This window comes from Saimiri boliviensis, chromosome 11 (genome assembly GCF_048565385.1).
Source record: "Saimiri boliviensis isolate mSaiBol1 chromosome 11, mSaiBol1.pri, whole genome shotgun sequence".
In the NCBI taxonomy this organism is placed as follows: domain Eukaryota; kingdom Metazoa; phylum Chordata; class Mammalia; order Primates; family Cebidae; genus Saimiri; species Saimiri boliviensis.
Window position 1 is genome coordinate 49977237 of NC_133459.1, and position 22174 is coordinate 49999410.

At 42.7% G+C, this 22174-nt stretch overlaps 1 protein-coding gene and 1 long non-coding RNA gene across 7 annotated transcripts in view; one reads left to right on the forward strand and one right to left on the reverse strand.

Annotated features, from left to right (window-relative positions):
- Positions 1–2983: 2983 nt before the first annotated feature.
- On the reverse strand, positions 2984–21174 carry LOC141580254 (uncharacterized). Its single transcript, XR_012512410.1, has 3 exons — positions 21069–21174; positions 3746–3840; positions 2984–3006 (listed from the first exon to the last, which is right to left on the reverse strand). It is a non-coding gene; the product is annotated as an uncharacterized LOC141580254 (long non-coding RNA).
- The window catches only part of OSBPL9 (oxysterol binding protein like 9), a 182938-nt gene continuing 181827 nt past the window's right edge, over positions 21064–22174 (forward strand). For all 6 annotated transcript variants that reach the window (XM_039474568.2, XM_010349188.2, XM_003921563.3 and 3 more), the window contains exon 1: positions 21064–21243. In XM_039474568.2, the coding sequence (XP_039330502.1) occupies positions 21079–21243 (165 nt within the window). In that variant the 5' untranslated portion in view covers positions 21064–21078. The remainder of the gene's footprint in view (positions 21244–22174) is intronic.

Sequence of the window (22174 nt, forward strand, 5' to 3'; positions counted from 1 at the left end):
GTGCAAAGGCTCTGAGAAGGAAGATGAGTTTGTCTCATTTGAGCATCAGAAAGAAAGCCAGTGTGACTCAAGCACAGTGAGGAAGAAGAACGATGTCAGGAGGTGAGGCTGGAGAAAGGACTGAGTCAGGACTTCTCATGGTGTAAGCCATGGGAAGGATTTATAACTGGTGTGGTGGGAAGCCTTTTAAGGGAGTGACATCATCAGATTTGTATTTTTAAGAGCTCACTTTGGCTGCTGTGTGCTAAGTTGGGATGTCAATGTATAATCAATCAGATGTCTAGTACACAGTTAAAATATACAATCTGTATCAATCAGAGTCCTGTGAAATATATATTATATATCTTATATATATTATAGCTATATATATAATATATATTATGTATAATATATTATCTATATTCTATTCCTATGGAATTTCCTATGGAATATAATATATATACACACATACATAATCCCACAGAAGAGGTCTTGACTACAAATATAAATTTGGAGGTATATAAGTGGTGTTTTAAGCTACATAACTAGATGAGATCTTTAAGAGAGAGAAGCAATTGGCCAAGAACCATGTCAAGTACCCAGCACTGGAGAAGAAAACCCCAGCCCTGGACCGGGAGCGGTGGCTCACGCCTGTAATCCCAGCACTTTGGGAGGCCGAGGTGGGTGGATCACGAGGTCAAGAGATCGAGACCATCCTGGTCAACGTGGTGAAACCCCGTCTCTATTAAAAATACAAAAAATTAGCTGGGCATGGTGGTGCGTGCCTGTAATCCCAGCTACTCAGGAGGCTGAGGCAGGAGAATTGCCTGAACCCAGGAGGCGGAGGTTGCGGTGAGCTGAGATCGCGCCATTGCACTCCAGCCTGGGTAACAAGAGTGAAACGCTGTCTCAAAAAAAAAAAAAAAAAAAAAAAAGAAAACCCCAGCCCTGAGAGTTGGGCACAGAAAATGGAAGCAGCAAGGAAAACAATGACTGGCTCTAAAAATAAAAGCCTCCTTTAGAATTCTAGGTTGTTTGCCCATTGGCAGGGTGGTCTTCCCTTAATGAGAGTGCCAAAATTGCAATTCAACCAATATTTACTAATCACCTACTATGTTCGAGGTGCTATGCCAAGTGCTGGGGAAACAAAAACAGATAATACCCAATCCTTGCTCTCCAGGAATTCTCAGGCCAGTTAGTGACCTGGATCTAACTAAGTTAGGTAACTAACTTAAGACCAAGGAAGCCTGGTTTTGGTACCCTAATAAAGGCAAGAACAGCAAGAGCACAAGGGCAGAGAGATGTACCAGATGTTGTGAAATGACTTTACTTGTATCATTTTATACAGTTCTCTCAATAGCAATAACTATTGTTTTCCTCATTTTGCAGAAGAAGGAACTGAGTCTCTAAGAAGGAGGATAGGCAACTGGCAAGTAGTAAAGCCTGGATACACAGCCAGGTCTGCCTGACTTCAGAGCCCAGGTGCTTAATCACTTTGACATTTTGTGACACTCTGATAGCTGGGACATAAGGTTCCTGCTTAGTCCTGGAAAGATGGAGGATCCAAAGAACAAGGCAGAGGGAGATTAAGAGAAAAGGGGGAACAGGGTCGAATTGGTCCAGGCCTTGAATGCCAGCTGGAGTTTGGATTTAGTTCCTCTGGGCCAGAGTTCTTCAGTCTCAGCACTATTGAAATCTGGCCCACATTTGGGGCCAGATAATTCTGTGTGTGGTGGGGGGTGGGGTGAGGGTAGAGGGCTGTCCACTGTATTGTAGGATGCTTAGCAATGTCTTTGGCTTTGACTCATTAGATACAAGTAGCAGTCCCCTACCCCTGACAGTTGTGACAACTTAAAATGTCTCCAGACATTACCAAATCTCTCCTAGGGTGTGTGTGTGTGTGTGTGTGTGCGCATGCATGTGCCAAATCGACCGCTAGTTGGGAATGGCTGCTTTAGGCACTAGTTGGGTGCAGTTTTAAAAGGAGCATGACATGGGCTGGGCACGGTGGCTCACACCTGTAATCCTAGCGCTTTGGGAGCCTGAGGCCGGTGGATCATCTGAGGTCAGGGGTCGAGATCAGCCTGGCCAACATTGTGAAACCCAGTCTCTACTAAGAATACAAAAATTAGCCAGGCGTGTTGGGGTACACCTGTAATCCCAGCTCCTCAGGAGGCTGAGGCAGGAGAATCACTTGAACCCGGGAGGCAAAGGTTGCAGTGAGCCGAGATCACACCACTGAACTTCAGCCAACAGAGTGAGACTCTGTCTCAAAAAAAAAAAAAAAAAAAGGAGAAGAAAAAAAAGGAGTGTGACATAATGAACATTAGAACGTTAGGAATGGTCTTTTAACACTAACAACTTAGCTCCGCATGGTGCTGCATGACTATAATCCTAGCTACTCAGGAGGATGAGGCTGGAGGATCACTTCAGCCCAGGAGGTCGAGGCTGCAGTGAGCTATGATTATGCCACTGCACTCCAGCCTTAGTGACAGACTGAGACCTCATCTCTAAAACAAAAAACAAAACACTGACTACTTCTGTTATAACAACCACTGTTATATTTATAATGTGTTAGCCTTTGTGAGAAATTGTATTGTTTCAATTCAGATACGTTGGAATCATGTATACTACTTTGGTTACATTCCCATAGAGTCTGTTCATTTTCTGTGAAAGGATAGATTGAGTTTAACATGTGCTCCTCAAGGGCAGTGAGCACAGTGGCTTCTTTGTTTTTATATTCTAAGTTCCTAGCACAGTGAATGTTAAATGAATAGACAAATTTTAAATAAATTATTATATACATATTTATATTAATTTTTAGAATATCATGCTTAGATCAGAGATTTGTCAAAAGTCTAATATATAGCAACAAGCATCTTTATTTGTAAGCAACAATGTCTGTTTTAATCTTTTGACCCAAAAATTATACAAGCTGATAAAATGTGCAGGCTTTATTTTCAGGTCTATTTTCCAGATTAAAAAAATCCACATGATATTCACAGCATCCACAGGGTTTTCTTCAATCTGTAGGAATATATTATTAATTATTCACTTGTCTTAGTCCATTTGTGCTATAACAAAGTACCTAAGACTGGGAAATTATTTATTTATTTATTTATTTTCTGAGACAGAGTCTCACTCTGTCACCCAGGCTGGAGTGCAGTGGTGCAATCTCAGCTCACTGCAAACTCTGCCTCCCAGGTTTAAGTAATTCCCTGCCTCAGCCTCCCGAGTGGCTGAGATTACAGACGCTTGCCACCATGCCTGGCTGATTTTTGTATTTTTAGTAGAAATGGGGTTTCACCATCTTGGCCAGGCTCATCTTGAATTGCTGACCTAATGATCCATCCACCTCAGATTCCCAAATTTCTGAGATTACAGGCATGAGCCACCGTGCCCAGCCAAGACTGGGAAATTTATAAAGAACAGAAATTTGGGCGGGCATGGTGGCTCACACTTGTAATCCCAGGACTTTGGGAGGCCGAGGTGGGTAGATCATGAGGTCAGGAGTTTGAGACCAGACTGGCCAATATAGTGAAACCCCATCATTACCAAAAATACAAAAATCAACTGGGCATGGTGGTGTGTGCCTGAGGTCTCAGCTACTCAGGAGGCTGAGGCAGAAGAATCACTTGAACCCCTGGAGGCGGAGTTTGCAGTGAGCCGAGATTGTGCCACTGCACTCTAGCCTGGGTGACAGAGCAAGACTCTGTCTCAAAAAAAAAAAAAAAAAAAAAAAAGAGAACAGAAATTTATTTCTCACAGTTCTGGAGGCTGGGAAGGCCAAGATCAAGGTATCAACTGCTCTCTGAAAGCTGCTCTCTGCTTCCAGGGTGGTGCCTCTTGCTGTGTCCTCACCTGAAAGAAGGAGGCAAAAAGGGACGAACATTGTGTCTTCACATGGCAGAATAGATGGAAGGACCAGGCTGCTCTCTGAAGCTTCTTTTATAAGGGCATGAATCCCACCTATTAGAGCAGGGTCCTTATGGCTTAATCACCTCCCAAAGGCCCCACTTCATCTCTAAACCTTGGGGTTTAAGTTCCAACATATGAATTTTGGAGGGACACATACATTCAAACCATGGCTGTATAAAGCACTTTGGGTTAACTCAATGTGATTTAATTCAATAACTATGGAGCTACCCCTATGAACCAAACACTAGGAGAGAAATAAAAGCACAATATTTATCCTCTAGATATGTCTAATTGAAAGGGAGGTCAGGCTTATAGTGTCTGCCTCACCGTGTTCTGTCCCTTTCCAACTACATGACCCTGAGCTAATTGAGGTCATATTACGATTTTGTTGGGTTCTAGGCACTTTTGCCTTCACGGACCCCTTCTTCCATAAAAAAGTATTTAAATATCTATTTGTGACTGCATTGACATAAAGACAAACATAAAACAGGCTGGACTTATTATTATATATTCACTTTTTTCTTCTGGTTTTAAAAGAAATTAAAATTACAACATTTTCTTAGGCTCCTGTATTATGGGCCCTAAGCACTCTACCTGCTGTACCTAATGGGTAAGTCGACTTTGGGGCCAATTATTGACCTCATCTAGTTCTCATTTCCCTCTCTGTAAAGTTTTGGTCTTGAAGGTTATTATAAGGATTATGTGAGGTACTTAGAAGCTGCATAAGGTCAGAAACCAAGCTCAATTTGTTTTCCACAGTGTACCTAGAGCACTTGGCACAGAATAAGCACTCAGTAAGATGAATGTGAAATTACTAACACAGAGTCAGGGTACAGTAAACACTTGATAAATATCAGATTTAGTTCACCAGACCTCCCAGGGGAACAGTTCAGGACATACATAATAGATATCAGAAAGCTGTCTTACATGGTACATACCCTGAATGTCACAGGAATTCAGATCAGGAAGGATTGTGTGGATCAGTCGCTTCACATGCTTTTTAATTTTTTATTCATTCAGTGCATCCATTCCACTTAACTGCAGCCATAATGCTCTCATTAGCAGTGTAGGTAGGAAAAGGATGTGTTCAAAACCATCAATTTTACATTCCAGCCTGGTATATGTACATATGCAGGGAGTTGTACTGGCATGGCCATGTAGCTCCAAATCCTCTGCAGATTTAATTACAAAGCTACAAAGTGAGTGCATAAATTATGCACTAAGGCCATGTTTGGGAAATTACTGTGCAGTCCTGGGAATTAGATAGGAGGTTAGATCTTTGTAATTGATACACTTCCACTTAAGGGTTGAAACCCTGCAGATCAGTGAGAACTGCTGTCTAAAGACAGTTTGTCTGTGGTTCTGCAGGGCTAGCTGGACATTTAAACTCCAAACACTAGCTATTGGGAGGAAAAAAACTTTTTAAGTTATCCAATTCTGTCTGGTCTCCCTCTTCAGCCTCATCTCCTTCATGGACTCACTTGTTCCATCACATCTGGGAGATGCACAATAAATAGTATCAAGCCTTTTTGCCTTTTCCTATACTGTGCTCTTTGATGGAATGTTCTTTCCCTCTTCATTCTGGGAAGCCCCAGAGAGAGTGCCTATTTCTAGTAGCTACTCTACAAGCATTAGTTTCTTCTCCCTGAGTAAGAAGGCAAAGGTTTCATGTCAGTAAGCTCAGCTCAAATACTTTTTCTTTTGGAAGCTCTTACTACCTTCCCTAGGAGGAAGGAAAGCAAAGAAATGCACATATATTGGACACCAATTGTGTACAAGCACAATGCTGGGTCCTTTACATTTATAATCTTATTTAATCCTCAGGGCAATATTATGCAGAAGATATTCTTATCCTTAGTACCTAGTCTAAATGGTTAAGTATCTTGGCCAAAATCTCTCTGCTAATAAAGAGCATAGATGGAATTGGAATCCAGGTCTGCCTGGCTGTCTCCCTCAGGCAAGTCAGTTGTTTCATTCTTGAGGCTCTTAAAATTCTTCCATAATATGTCTCTACCCTAATGCATGTCTCACTGTATGGTAATTTATTCATATAGTTTTATAATCTGTTTCATTCACAAAACTCTTTTTTTTTAATTATTTTTTTTTGAGACGGTGTCTTGCTCTGTTGCCCAGGCTGGAGTGCTGTGATATGATCACAGCTCACTGGAGCCTTGACCTCCTGGGCTGAAGGGATCCTCCCACCTCAGCCTCCTGAGTATCTGAGACTACAGGCACAAGTCACCACACCCAGCTAATTAAAACAATTTTTTTTTTAATAGAGACAGGGGTTTCACTGTATTGCCCTAGCTGGTCTCAAACTCCTGGGTTCAAAGGATTCTTCCACCTCTGCCTCCCAAAGTGGTGGGATTACAGGGATTACAGACATGAGCCACTATACTCAGCCAACTAAACTCTTGAATCAGAGAACAAATCTTCTTTCTGTATCTTTAATGCCTGGCACAAGGACTAGCATGCAGTGGGCACTCAAAATATGTTAATGGAATAAGGTAAATAATAACAAAACACTGGGCCTGGGGCAGTGGCTCACACCTGCAATCCCAGCATTTAAGGAGGCCAAGGCAGGAGGATCACTTGAGCTCAGGAGTTCAGTGTCAGCCTGAGAAACATGGTGAAACCATTTCTCTGCAAAAAATACAAAAATTAGCTGGGCATGACGGTGTGTGCCTGTAGTCCTAGCTACTTGGGAGACTGACGCAGGAGAATCGCACATCACTGCATTCCAACCTGGGTGACAGAGTGAGACCCTGTCTCAAAACAAAAACAAAAAGAAAAAGCACTTTGCAGTTTGCGAACCATTTTCAAATATATGATTTCACTTAAGTATGAATAAGCATAACAGTTCCTGCTTTTGTTAACTAGCAATATACATAAGAAAACAAGTCATGTACTGGTGAAACAAAAACGCACCAAGCAGTATCAGGAATAACTGTACTGTATACAGATAAAGTAAATTAACCGAGGCCAAAGAGAATGAGAACTGAGGACAAGATTTTTAGATTTGGAGAGAAAATGATCTTACAGCTCTATTTAGGGAACTGGATGGGGCATTTTAAATGCCTTATGTTATTTCATCCTCACAAAACGCAGTGAAGTGCATGATATTGTCCCTCTTTCCTAGAAGGAGGATAAAAAAAATCTTAAAGAAGTCAAGTGATTTGCCTTAAGTCACACAGCTGGGTCATAGCAGAGCCTATTCTATGTTCTAGTCTCTAAGACTCCTCTTCTTTTTTATTGTAGTTGTATTATTCTGTGCCAATATTTTAGGAGATACTAGTAGTTAATATATTTCTCTTTATAGGCAACAAAAACATTTCAGCAGGGGTCTTCTGGCTAAGCCCTGAGGTGCTTAGAAAAATTATGTGTCTTGGTTTGGGTTGGAGTACAAGCAAATTATTTAACACATGACATCAGTAAACCTGAGTAGGAGTTGGGTAGTAAGAGAGGAAGTGAAGATAGTAATGTATACATTATTAAGCTAGTTACCATAGTGGACAACTGGACCTCAGTTATGCTGTGGAACTCTGGGAGACAGTGCAGGGTACATTCACAGTATCCCAATGGAGGGGTGAGAAAACAGGGGTATTATTCAACTCCCTATACATCATTGGTTCTGATAACATGAAGTCTCCGAAACTCCCAGCTTGCTCTGTGCACAGGACAAGCATGTTCCCTGGTCAGAAAGAAAGAAAGAAAACCAAAACCCTCAGGCAATGAGCTGCATGTGCTCCCTTTAATAGCCTTCAGTGTCTGGAAGTAAATGTCAGGAAAATATGGATAGAAAACCAATAGCATCTGCTACAGAATGTAATGGGATGCAAATCCTGCCTCTACCACTTCATCTGATATTAAAAAAAAATTCATTAGGGCTGGGCGAGGTGGCTCACTCCTGTAATCCCAGCACTTTGGGAGGCCAAGGTGGGTGGATCACCTGAGGTCAGGAGTTCAAGACTAGACTGGCCACAGTGGTGAAACTCTGTCTCTACTAAAAATACAAAAATTAGCCAGGCATGGTGGCGGGCACCTGAAATCCCAGCTACTTGGGAGACTGAGGCAGGAGAATCGCTTGAACCCAGTAGCCACGAGATTGCAGTCTAAAAGGATTAGCAAACTGGTTTTGAAAGCCAAATATGATCAGCTTCATGGTTTTTTCTTTTCCTTTCTTTTTTTAAGATGGAGTGTCACTCTATTGTCTAGGCTGGAGTGCAATGGTGCAATCTCAGCTCACTGCAACCTTCACCTCCAGGGTTCAAGTGATTCTCCTGCCTCAGCCTCCCGAGTAGCTGGGATTACAGGTGCCCATCACGAGGCCCAGCTAATTTTTGTATTTTTAGTAGAGATGGGGTTTCACCATGTTGGCCAGGCTGTTCTCAAACTCCTAACCTCAGATGATCCACCTGCCTTGGCCTTCCAAAGTGCTGGGATACAGGCATGAGCCACTGCGCTCAGCCTAGCTTCACGTTTGTGTAAGTAAAGTTTTATTGGAATACAACCATGCCCATTCACTTGTGTTTTTGCCCTACTACCATGGCAGAGTTGGGTGTTTCTGATAAAGAACATCTGGCCCTCAAAGCCTAAAATATTTTACTGTCTGGCATTTTATAGAAAATGTTTGCCAATAGAGTTAGGTATTTGGGATAGTGAGATGAATAAAATTATTCCCCTGTCCTTAAAGAGTTTATAATCTAATGATCAAGATAAATGTGCAAACCAATAAAGGCAGAAAATTATTACAAGTGCTACAATAGCCATTTAAATAAGGGAACTGTGATTTCTAACTAGTTGGAGAGATAAATCAAGAAAATCGGCTGGGAGCAGTGGCTCACACCTGCAATCCCAGCACTTAGGGAGGCAGAGGCAGGAGAATAGCTTGAGCCCAGGAGTTTGAGACCAGCCTGGGCAACATAGTGAGACCCTCATTCCAAAGAAACAACAACAAAAAAAGATAAAAAATAAAATCTTCATAGCAGAGATGACAGACACTAATAGAGTCCTGAAAGATGAGTAGGTATTTTCCAGACAAACATAGAGGAGTAAAGGCATTCAACACAGAGGAGACAGAAATGGCAAAAATGTCCCACAGATCAATAATGACCTGAATTTAGGGAAATAGTATCATATTTGGAGGTAGGGAGACAAATGACACAAAAAGTAGTCTGGAAGTAAGTAACTAAATTTTGTCTTTTCCTTAGAAATATGACTGGCTCTCACAAATAGTGTGGAGACTAGGTTTAAGGTAGCAATAGTGGAGTGGATAACTACAAGCTATGTGGCAATCCAAGCGTGAGATGGTGCAGGTTTGAGACCAGTTAGCAGCAGTGGACATGGAAAGGAAAGGCTCTGTGTTTCTAACGCAGGCTGGTTTAGTTGCCCCTCTTTGCCCAGAACACATTTACTCCTGCCTAGGCATGTGTCACCATGTGTGGCAACATAGACTCTGAAATCCTTGAGGACAGGAACTATGTGAGACTGATTTCTGTATCTTCAGCGCTTGGTTCACGATTCAGCATAGAATTGCTGTTCAGTGAAGGTTACTTCCTTGGGAAAATGTAGCAAATGAATATACTGGAAATTTATGGCTGTGATGATTTCTCTTTAAGTTATGGGGACCTAGATGGCTATAGACTGAAGAAGAGGGCATGGGAATTCTGCAAGACTTCTGGTTGGCACAGAAGGCTGTTGCAATGTGACAGGTTGTCCCTGTTTGAACTATAATGCTTGCTCCTTAAGGAGGCAGGCATCTGATTATAAATGGCAGATGCCTGGCAAATTCAGAGCTGATATAATTACCTAGTGGTACTTTTCTTTCATATATTTTTTATCCTTTACAAAATTGCTTTTTTTTTTTTTTTTTTTTTTTTTTTGGAGTCTTGCTCTTGTCTCGAAAGCTGGAGTGCAATGGCATGACCTCAGCTCACTGCAACCTCTGCCTCCTGGGTTCAAGCAATTCTCCTGCCTCAGCCTCCTGAGTAGCTTGGATTACAGGCGCCCACCACCAAGCCCTGCTAATTTTTGTATTTTTAGTAGAGATGGGGTTTTGCCATGTTGGCCAGGCTGGTCTCGAACATCCTGACCTCATAATCCACCCACCTCAGTCTTCCAAAGTGCTGGGATTACAGGCGTGAGCCACTGCGTCTGGCCTCCAAAATGGCTTTTAAAGTAATTACAAGTACAACGTGTTACTTGTAGAAAATTTGGAAAACACAAAAGTATAATGAAAAAGAAAATAAAACCAGCCATAATCCCACAAACTGACTACAGATGTTTTTCTTTTCTCTTTTTGAGACAGAGTCATACTCTGTCACCCAGGCTGGAGTGCAGTGGTGCAATCTCTGCTCATTAGCAACCTCCGCCTCCCAGATTCAAGAGACTCTCCTGCCTTAGCCTCCTGAGTAGCTGGGATTAGAGGTGTGCACCACCATACCCAGTTAATTTTTGTATTTTTAGTAGAGATGGGGTTTCACCATGTTGGTCAGGCTGGTCTCAAACTGCTGACCTCAAGTGATCCACCTGGCTCAGTTTCTCAGAGTGCTACGATTACAGGCATGAGCTACCACGTCCAGTCTACAGATGTTTTTCTGTAGCATTTCTATATAGTCTTCTGGATAGATACGTATATTTTTAATAAAATTGGAACCATACTATGTGTGTATATACGCACACAACTTTCCATCCTCCCAGCTTTCTTATTCCCACTAAAGCTCTCTTTAACCTCACAGGAGATCCAATCCAATCTCTTGGCTTCTCCTCATCTGTTCTCCTTTCCTGCCACAATCATCCTAGATCCATGAGCTATGTGCATCTGTTAGCAGCAGTGAATCCATACAGGTTTGCAGCAAGCTCAATTCTTGCCTCCTTGGAGAAAAGAATTTGGCTAAGGGGCATAAAGCAGAGTGAGAGACTGAGTCAAGTTTTAGAGCAGGAGTGAAAGTTTATTAAAAAGTTTTAGAGGAGAAACGAAAGAAAGTACACTTGGAAGAAGGCCAAGCAGATGACTTTAGAAACCCAAGTCCCCCATGTGACCCCTGACTTGGGGTTTTATACATTGGCATAGTTCTGGGGTTAGTGTCTCTCTTCCCTTGATTTTTCCTTGGGGCAGGCTGTCCACATGCACACTGGCCTCATACATGGTGTATTTACTGAAGTTATGCATATGCTCATTTCAGGCATTTTTCCCTTATCAGTCTAGTGTTCCTAGAGGAAGGTCGTATACTAGTTAAACTCCGCCATTTTGCCTCTTAGTGCACCTGCTTGAGCCCACTTATCCAACTCCTGAGATATTCTCCAGAAGCTCTGTCCATTGAGAGACTGCCTTTCTCTGGCACCAGCTGCAACCAATTATTATTTAATTTTATTTATTTTTTTCGAGATGGAGTCTCGCTCTGGCACCCAGGCGAGAGTGCAGTGGCACGATCTTGGCTGATTGTAATCTCCAACTCCTGGGTTCAAGTTGTTCTTTTATCTCAGCCTCCCCAGTGGCTGGGATTACAGGAATGTGCCACCATGCCAGCTAATTGTTTATTTATTTATTTATTTATTTATTTTTAGTAGAGACAGGGTTTTACTATGTTGGCCAGGCTGATTTCAAACTCTTGACCTCAAGTGATCCACACTTCTCAGCCTTCCAAAGTGCTGGGATTACAGGCGTGAGCCACTGCACCTGGAACTCAATGATTACTTTAGAGATAGTTTAACAATCGCCCGACCATCATCTGATGGTCACTTGGCATTCCTGGATAGGGAGGCTTTCCTGCCCTGCTCATGTCTGCCTAACTACCTACTCTAACATATAGGCTAACCAGCTACTCTCAACTCCTTTCTTCCTAGTTTTTTTGCTTCATCTACCTTATAAATCTCTCTCACCTTGGGCAATTCCAGTGATGTACCTCCTTTGTTCCTAGATACAGGTTGCGGAGAATTGCTGCGGGGGAATAATCCCTCAGTCATTCAAAACAAGATAAGCCAGTGCTACCAATAGTTTGTATGTTTAAACTCAGCTGGACCCTTATTACTACTTCTATCCCTTTTTTTCACTTGACAGAGCCCCTCTGTCTCTCCTTTCACACTTCATCATCTTCTTAAATTTCACTATGTAAATCTATGACCTCCCCTTTCCCCTACCTATCTGTTAATGACCAATTCACATAGAAACAGAGTTCACCGAAGAGAATGCCTCTTAATTTCCTGCATTTGAGCTTGAAGATTTCCCCTAGGCCTTGACTTTCTCAAGCCACTCTCATTTTTCCTCATTCTAATTGTTCATTCTTAATCCCTTTTTCCTGGCTTCTCTTCTTTTTCCTCTTCTTTACATTTTGCTGTCCTCTAGGGTTCCATCCTGAACCATACACTCTATCCACATTCCCTGATCTCAACTGCTTCCCATGCCTTCAGCTACCTTTCTCTCTCTCTCTCTCTCTCTCTCTCTCTCTCTCTCTCTCTCCCTCTCTCTCTCTCTCTCTCTTAGAGATAGGGTGTCACTCTGTCACCCAGGCTGGAGTGCAGTGATACCATCAGGGCTCACTGCAGCCTTGACCACCTGGGCTCAAGAGCTCCTCCCACCTCAGCTTCCTGAGTAGCTAGAACTACAGGCAAGTGCCATCATGCCTGGTTTTTTGTTTTTTGTTTTTTGTTTTTTGTTTCAGTAGAGACAGGGTCTGGCTATGTTGCCCAGGCTGGCTCGAACTCCTGGCTTCAAGTGATCCTCCTGCCTCATGCCTCAACCTCCCAAAGTGCTGAAATTATAGGCATGAACCACCACTCCTGGCCAACTACCGCCTATGGATTAAAACTCTAATGTGTAATTACAGCAGTGGCTTATTTCTTGAGCTCCAAATTAGGATATCCACTTGCTTGCTGAATGTCTATTATTTCGTTTCTTTTCTGAGATGGAGTTTCACTCTTGTCACCCAGGCTGAAGTGCAGTGGCACAATCTCAGCTCACTGCAACCTCTGCCTCCTGGGTTCAAGCAATTCTCCTACCTCAGCCTTCCAAGTAGCTGGGATTACAAGCATGGACCACCACATCCAGCTAAATTTTGTATTTTTAGTAGAGACGAGATTTCACCATGTTGGCCAGGCTAGTCTCGAACTCCTGACCTCAAGTGATCCACCCCGTCTTCAGCCTCCCAAAGTGCTGGGATTACAGGCATCAGCCACTACACCTGGCCCTGAATGTCTATTTCAATCTGGGTGTGCTATATACTTCAAATTCAACATATTCTACATTATATTTCTCAATGTTTCCTTAAACTCACTTTTTTCCCTGTGCTCCCAACTTGGAAATCTAGAGTCCACCTGATTCTTCCCTTTTCCTAACTTCTTTAGCATTTGTTCTCTCCATTTTCTTCCTTTCCTTTCCCTGTGTATTTCATCCAGGCCACTCTGTCTCTCAGAGCCTTTGATCTCCGTGACTCCAGCATGACATTCATCCTGGTTACAGTAGATAGAGTTGCCCTTCTAAAACACACATATCTTTTTTTTTTTTTTTTGAGACAAAGTTTCACCCTGTCACCCAGGCTGGAGTGTAATGGCAGATCTCAGCTCACTGCAACCTCTGCCTCCCGAGTTCAAGCAATTCTCCTGCCTGAGCCTCCCTAGTAGCTAGGATTACAGGCACACATGCCAGCACACCCAGGTAGTTTTTGGTATTTTTAGTAGTGGCAGTGTTTCACTGTGTTGGCCAGGCTGGTCTCGAACTCCTGACCTCATGATCCTCCTGCCTTGGCTTCCCAAAGTGCTGGGATTACAGGCGTGAGCCACCATGCCTAGCCACACACATGTCTTACAATGTAGAATATTCTTGTCACAATGCACTGTGGATGAACTCAAAAAGGATGCTGTGAGAAAATTGCTACATTAATTTGAATATGTAATTTGCTGTAGAACATAGTAAAGGTAAGATTAGCTTTGTTTGGATGTGGGCACAGGTGTGAGTGTCCACAGAAACTCTCAAAAAGGAACTGATATTTGTTGTTATTGTTGTTTTTGAGACAGAGTCTTGCTCTCTTGCCCCAGCTGGAGTGCAGTGGCATGATCTTGGCTCACTGCAATCTCTGCCTCCTGGGTTCAACAATTGTCCTGCCTCAGCCTCCTGAGTAGCTGAGATTACAGGCATGCACCCACCATGCCTGCCTAATTTTGTGTTTTTGGTAGAGATGGGTTTTTACCATGTTGGCTAGGCTGGTTTTGAACTCCTAACCTCAGGTGATCTGCCCGTCTTGGCCTTCCAAAGTGCTGGGATTACAGGCATGAGCCAAGATGCCAGGCCAGGAACTGATATTTAAATTGAGGCATGAATAATCAGTTCCTTAGGCAAAGAAAGAAGGGAAAGATATTCTAGGAAGAGAGAATAACAGGAGAAAGGCAAAAAGCTAAATTCAGATAATCTTCATAAACATTCAACACGGGCTGCTATGCCCCAGGCAGTATTCTTATATTGGAGCTATAGTGGTGACTAAGTCACTGACCTCAATGAGATTTTAGCTAGCGAAGCTACTTTTTCCTTGACTATCATTTATTCAGGACAGTGGCTTGGGAGAATTAGCTCCCTAATCTCTATGAGCTCCTCTCAGCCAACCCAACTAAGTACGAAGTGTAAGCAAAAACGGTTTCTGGCAATCCAGCTTCCCTGGCCTTCCCTGACCCTTTTATTCAGATTGCCTGCTGCTGCTAAGCAGATTGCCTGCTGCTTTCTGTTCCATGCTGTCTATGTGAGGCACTGTGCTAAGCTTGTGGATACACATTTGACTGAGTCCTCAAACAACCGAAGAGATGGGAGAACCAGACATTCAATGAGTAGATGCAATAGGTTGTCCCAGACACTGTTACATGTTTGTTCAGGGTACAGATGGAGCTGTAGAGAATGAAGGGTCACTTCCACCTGTGAAGGAGGGTATTTGTAAAATGTTTAAGGCCCAGGGTAGCTGGGATGTGGGTCTCCAAGGGGACATTGGAAGGAGAAGGCAAAAGATCAGTTCATTCCTCTCATCTTTTATTTCCTTAGAAGACTTACGGAGCCTAACTCTCCTAAAATATTTTCTCTCCATTCCACAACTCCCTTTTTTCTGAAAGTCATAGCCTTTCCTAAACTTGATGTTCACTTTCTTGCTCTGTAGCTAGAGGTAAGGGTGAAAAAAATAAAAATAAAAAACAGGACTTGCTGTCTGTGAACAAAACAGGCTATATCTTATTTTGCTTCTCCCAAATGTAAGCATGATCTTGTTTTCTCTATACCCAGCAAAGGACAGTCAAGTTCTTGTAGGTTTCTGTGTTTTCCCTTAATAAAGCAGCAGTCTAGAAATGTTTTATTTGATACCCAACAAATGCCAATTAAGAAACATGACAACAATAACAGCAATAACAAAAAGCAGTTGCCGTGAAGTTTAGGAAGAGAAGGCAGCAAACCAACAACAGAATACATTATGAAGTAATTTGTACCTACACTCTTGGCTGTGAAAAAGTTGAAAATTATTTTTACTAGAAACTAAGGGGGAAAATTCATGGTCTAAACAGTTGAGTAAAGGAAGGAAACTTCCTATTGAGAAACACAAGCCATTTTTGTACTTCCTTTGTAAAAATAAAACAGTCTGGGCATGGTGGCTCACGTAATACTAGCACTTTGAGAGGCCAAGTTTGGGCGGGGGTGGATCACCTGAGGTCAGGAGTTTGAGACCAGCCTGGCCAACATGGAGAAACCTCGTCTCTACTAAAAATACAAAAATTAGCCAGGTGTGGTGGTGGGTGCCTGTAGTCCCAGCTACTTGGGAGGCTGAGGCAGGAGAATTGCTTGAACCTGGGAGACGGAGGTTGCAGTGAGCCGAGATGGTGCTACTGCACTCCAGCCTGGGCGACAGAATGAGATTCTGTCTCAAATAAATAAATAAAGAACTTGGCTACTTAAATAATTATTCAGTTACAAAAGTTAGAAACCTTGGTATTATCTCTGATTCTCCTTACTCCCTCTTCATTTAATTCCATTGCTTAGTGAGTTTTAAAATCTTATCTCCGAAATGTTTCCCAATAAATATAAAGAAGAATAACTTTCCCATTCTTCATCCATGCTGTCATTGTCCAAACTGAAACCCTCTGTTGCTTGATTAGCTTTTTAAAAGTCTCTGTGTCTTCTTATCCCATATTGCTCCTCTCCATTTTGTCCTCAATTTTAACGGTCTTTCAAAAATCATGTCTTTAGTTTAATATTTATTGATATTCTGAATCGCAGGATGAATCTGTCCCAATTCCTGTCCTTGACAAGTTTTTGATGTTTTATGGTTAACATTGACTCAACCTTTCAGTTCTGAGTCTAATCCCCTTTTTCTGCCATGCATCAGCTGCCACCTCAGTCCACAAGATGCCAGTCACTGAGGAATGTAGCAACGATAGCCAATGTGTCTCCACCATGTGTAATTTTAGCTAATTATCTAAAGTATGTAGTTTGACACTTTATGCAGAATGTAGAAAAGGTGCTGCGGAATTGGACATGGTCTTAGGAGTCAAAAATTGCACTTGCTTCTGGCTCTCCCTGATGACCTGTGTTTTGACATTTGAAGCTAAGTAGAGCCTGCTGATGCCTGGTGACCCTGATGAAAGTTAAAACTGATTTAGAAGTTGATGATGCTGGCTGTGTCATGTCCAAGATATTTATTTACTACACTTAATCTTAGCCAAAAGACCAAGAAGCAATGAAGACATTTACACATAGACAATGCAAATATAGCTTGCTGCTGGGGTGAAATGGATCTGGCATGAAAAGATCTAGATTCTAATTCTGGTTCTGCTGTTTACTAGTTATGTGAGCGTGGGCAAGCCACTAAATAACTCTGTGTCACAGTGTCCTTATCTGTAAAACGGGTATAACAGGACAAATCTTGAAGGATTGTTGAGGGGAATAAAGGAGACAATGTAAGAGATGGAGTTTAGCACAATCCTTGAAACTTTTTGGTCAGTTTCAACGGAACGCAGATTCAATTCAAACAATAATTATTTCAATGGAACATACCACTCAGATCAAACAATAATTACTAAGCACCTTCTGTGTTACAAGAACTGGGCTAGTTTCCAGGGCTACAAAGATAAGACCTGGTTAAGAAGCTAATGTAAGGGTGCTAATGAACACTATGTAAAATTTTTAACTTAATCTGAGTCATGATGCTTCAAGATCCCCACACTTTGCTTATCCCAAAAGACATCAGCAACATGAGCCTTTCTGCTGATTAGTCTGGAACATCAAGTTTTGATTGGAAGTGTATAGTGTGCTTTGAGGAGGCCACGTAGCATGATGAAAAGGCAGATCGGTGTTTATATGGACTCAGATGCTTGCTAATTCGCTAATTAAAACTCTTAAGTACTTGGGTAAGTTTGTTCATTTCTTTGAATCTCAGTTTCCTCATTTGTAAAATGTGAAGATTAAAATACTCACAGGGTTATTGTGATTGTTAAATGTGATAAGGTATATAATATTCCTGGCACAGTCCCTGGCATAGGGTAGATAATAAGTGGTGGAATTAATGAGACAAAAATATATCCAAAAGGAAAGAGAAATGGCTTTGTACTACACTCAGTTGCACTCATGCTTCATGTCCTGGTTAGCTCCTGAATAGGTACTATATTTCTTAATCTTTGGCCTCCTCCCCTCCCCTTCCCTCCGATTTCCCCTCCTCTCCTTTTGTTTTCTTTCTTTCTTCTTCTTCTTCTTTTTTTTTTTTTTTTTTTTTTTTTTTTTTGAGACAGGTCTTGAACTGTTGCCATGCCTAGGCTGGAATGCAGTGGTGCAATCTCTGCTCACTGTATCCTTGACCTCCTGGGTTCAACTGATCCTCTTGTCTCAGCCCTACAAGTAGCTAGGACTACAGGTGTGCACCACCACGACCTCACTGATTTTTAAATTTTTGGTAGAGACAAGGTCTCACTTTGTTTCCAGGCTGTTCTCTGTTGCCCAGGAGTTTCACTTTGTTGTCCAGGCTGGTCTGTAACTCCTGGGTTCAAGCGATCCTCCCATCTTGGCTTCCCAAACTTCTGGGATTACAGGCATGAGCCACTGAGTCTGGCCTGGCTTTCTTGAAGAAGCCAAACATCTGCCCTACTCTCAGAAATCTTTATTAAATTGTAATCTATAGAAAAGAGGCTATCCCAAGGAAAAGAAAGGAAGGGAGAAATAGGACACTCATTTTTGGCTGCTATCCCTTTCAGATATATTATTTACTTCTTTTGAAAATTTCTTGTAGATATATATTCTTATTTACTTCTTTTGAAAATTTCTTGCATAGACAGGATCTCACTCTGACATCCAACCCAGGCTGGAGTGCAGTGGCGTGATCTTGGCTCACTGCAGCCTTGAACTCCTGAGCTAAGCAGTCCTCCTGCCTCAGCTTCCTGAGTAGGTAGGACTACAGATGTGTGCCGCCACAGCCAACTAATTTTTTAAACTTAAAATTTTATTTTTTTGTAGAGATGGGGTCCCGCTATGTTGCCCAGGCTGGTCCCAAACTCCTGGCCTCAAGTGATTCTCCCACCTCAGCCTCCCAAAAACACTGGGATTACATGTGTCAACCACCAAGCCTGGCCCACCTCACATTTCTTTGGGAATATAATATAGTTCTTAGGATACATAAATAAATAAATATATTTATTTATATTATTTCTTATATATAGTTCTTATATATATTTTTACATATATAAGAATTATATATATCTAGTTCATATATATATATATATATATATATATATACATATATTTATGTATGTGTTTCCCCTGCTCCCAGTATAAATGCAGAATATAAAGAGCTAATATTAATTGAGTGCTTACTACCTACCAGGCTCTGTTCTAAGCTCTCTACCCATAAGAGCTCACTTAATCCTCAAAACCACCTTTGGAAACAGCTAGTCTTGTCATCCACATTTTAAAGAAGGGGAAACCAAGGCATAGAGAAGTTCACAAACTTGCCTAAGACCATATAATGATGAATCTGGCTATTAAAACCCTGGTACTATGGCACCAGAATCCACATTCTTAACTACTAAGCTTTGAGCCTCTCCTCTGCTAGAAACAGAAACTTGGCCTTGTGCAGTGGCTCACACCTGTAATCCCAACACTTTGGGAGGCCAAGGCGGATGGATCATCTGAGGTCAGGAGTTCGAGACCAGCCTGGCCAACATGGTGAAACCCCTTCTCTACTAAAAATACAAAAGTTAGCTGGGCATGGTGGTGAGCGCCTGTACTCCCAGCTACTTGAGAGGCTGAGGCAGGAGAATCACATGAACCCAAGAGGTGGAGGTTGCAGTAAGCCGAGATCCTGTCACTGCTCTCCAGCCTGGGCCACAGGAGTGAAACTCTCTCTCAAAAAAAGAAAACAAACAAACAAAACAAAAAACAAAAAACAAAAAAAACAGAAACTCATTCATTTCTATACCATCTAACTACTGACCCACTGGCATCTGAACCCATACTCTCTGCTCTTCCTTCTTACTTTGGATGAAACATCTCTGCTCCTATCAAAAGTCAACCCTTGCATTTGGGCTCAGGGTCTGTCTTTTCCTTTCTTTCTTTTCTGTATTTCATTCCAGTGTTTTGCCAACACAAAAAGAGATCTCAATCTTAGGAAGGGCTTCATGGCTGCTATTCTCTCCTTTCTCTGGGATGTCCCCAGTTTTTCCCTCTCCTGAAAATCAGCAAAATAATATTCTCTAGTGTCTTCAATCTAAGTAATAATTTTTAAAAAGGACAAAGAAAACCCTTCTCTTGACCTCACCTCCATTTCCAGCTAGTGCCTTACCTTTTAGTTTCCTTTTCAGCTCTTTCTCTTGGCTGGGTTTTTCTTATCCTCCATATCTAAGTTCAAAGCCACTTCCTAAGAGGCCTGCCCTGACCACCCACTATAAATTAGCTACCCATTGGCTTCCTATTACAGTAATTTATTAAATTATCTGCAGTATTAATCAGTATTGGATACTTTTCTTGTTTACTTGTTTAGTGTTTGCTTTCATCACAGAATTTAAGCTCTGAGAGAGCTTATTCACTGGTGTATTCCCAGGACCTCCAACAGTGCATAGATACTGCAGGTGGTCAATAACTCATTATTATTATTATTATTATTTTGAGATGGAATTTGACTCTGTTGCCCAGGCTGGAGTGCAGTGGTGCAATCTCAGCTCACTGCAACCTCTGCCTCCTGGGTTCAAGCGATTTTTGTGCCTCAGCTAGGACTACAGGATGCACCACCACGTCTGGATAATTTTTGTATTTTTAGTAGAGATGGGGTTTCACCATGTTGGCCAGGTTGGTCTTGAACTCCGGACTTCAAGTGATCTGCCTGCCTTGGCCACCCAAAGTGCTGAGATTACAGATGCGAGCTACCACGACTGGCCAATAAATACTTAAATTGCCCTTGTAGGCTGTTAGTGATCTAACCCTACTTCTCTGACCTTGTCTCTCACCTCTTCCTCCCTGGTTCACTGCTCCACCTACACTGACCTCCTTGCTGATGCCTCAAGATGCCATGCTCACTCCTAACATCTGGTCTTTGCATTTGCTATTCCTTCGTCTTGGAAGGCTCTACCACCAGGCTCCCTCCTTCACTTTCTTCAGTTCTTTGCTTAAAAGTTACCTTCTTGTTCAGGCTTTCCGTTTGGGAATTTAAAATAGCAGGCCCAACGCTCTTTCCTTGCTTATGTTTTTCTCCATAGCATTTATGAATTTTTAATGTACGGTATAATTTGCTATTTATTTTACCATTTCCCTCACCTGTCATGAAGGCTCTGCTGTATCCCCAATGCCTAGAAGAATACCTAGCACAAAACAGCGACTATTTATTAAATGAATGGATTTGTGGAATGAATGCATAAATGAATATCAGATATGAAATCTTTTGAAAGTAGAATGTATCATCACGGCTAGTAAAATATTTATTAATATGTTCATGAATAATATTTTTTTCTTTACTCTAAACCATGACAGATTATAAATAATCTTAACAGCAGTATTCACGTTTGCATTCTCGCATCCCTGGCATGGAGTCCAACACACAATAGGCGCCCAAAGAAAGCAAGTTTGACTTGATCGCTGGGGGCGTGGGTCGGCTAGTCTGCGCAGAGGAGCACCCGCTGGCCCCGCCCAGGAACCGCCCAGGACCCGCTCCGCCCCGGGAGGCTCCGCCCACCTCGTGCTGAATGCCATATAGGCGAGTGACGTCAGGCCGTTTGTTGTCATTGGCGGCTCCTAAGATGGCGTCCATCATGGAAGGTCCGCTGAGCAAATGGACTAATGTGATGAAGGGCTGGCAGTACCGTTGGTTCGTGCTGGACTACAATGCAGGACTGCTCTCCTATTACACGGTGAGTCCTTGGAGGGCTCAGCTCCGGGCTCCTTGGGGCCGCGTTTTCTGGGGGACCGGGGTTTTAGGTGGCTGAGTTGAGGTTGCTAGTCTGGGGGTGCCGCCGTACGAGAGGGTTCCCTTATGGGGGAGGGTTTTACGTCTCAGATAGCCAATGAGGGTGAGGGAGATAGGGGCGCAGCCAATAAGTAGAAACTAGCTGTCTGATTTATGGGTTGGGGGTGAGCCAAGTTTCTTTTTCAGGGTCTTCTTTAAGCGGTGGTGGGGTCCGGCACGGTTGTGAGTGGGTAAGGGTGGTCGTAGCCATGGTTTAAAAGGTCCAGTCGTGTGGTTCATGCCGTCTTCATATGTTGTCATGGACTTTATACTGTCCCACCAAGGCCCTGTAGTCGGCCGCACCCCTTAGCTTCCCTCCAGGGATTGAAGAGCTCTGCTTCCTCGGAGGAGTGGCCAGAGGAGCCGGGACAGGTCCAAAGGTGACCGGCCCTTGGGCAACACCAGGGGGTCCGAAATTCCTCCGGTCTGTTCAGGTTGTGTGTCTCATTCAAGGGACGCACGCCTCTATTCAGCAGGAGGCGAGCTCAAACGACGCCTTAACTTTTGAGAACCGAGGATTTCCTACACTAGAGTCTCTTTTCAGCGCAGAGAGAGAAGGGACATTGCAGTTTCCCCTTATAATTATATTCCGCGGAGGGCTGGGCTCAGGGCTTCACTGTTAACATAAGTTGGTGGCCGTGGACAAGTAGATATATTGCTATGAATCTTTTTTTTTTGGAGACAGTGTTTCGCTCTGTCACCCAGGCTGTAGTGCAGTGGCGTGTTCTCGGCTCACTGCAACCTGCCCCTCCCAGATTCAAGCGATTCTCCTACCTCAGCCTCCCGAGTAGCTGGGATCACAGGTGTGCCCTCTACACCCAGCTAATTTTTGTACT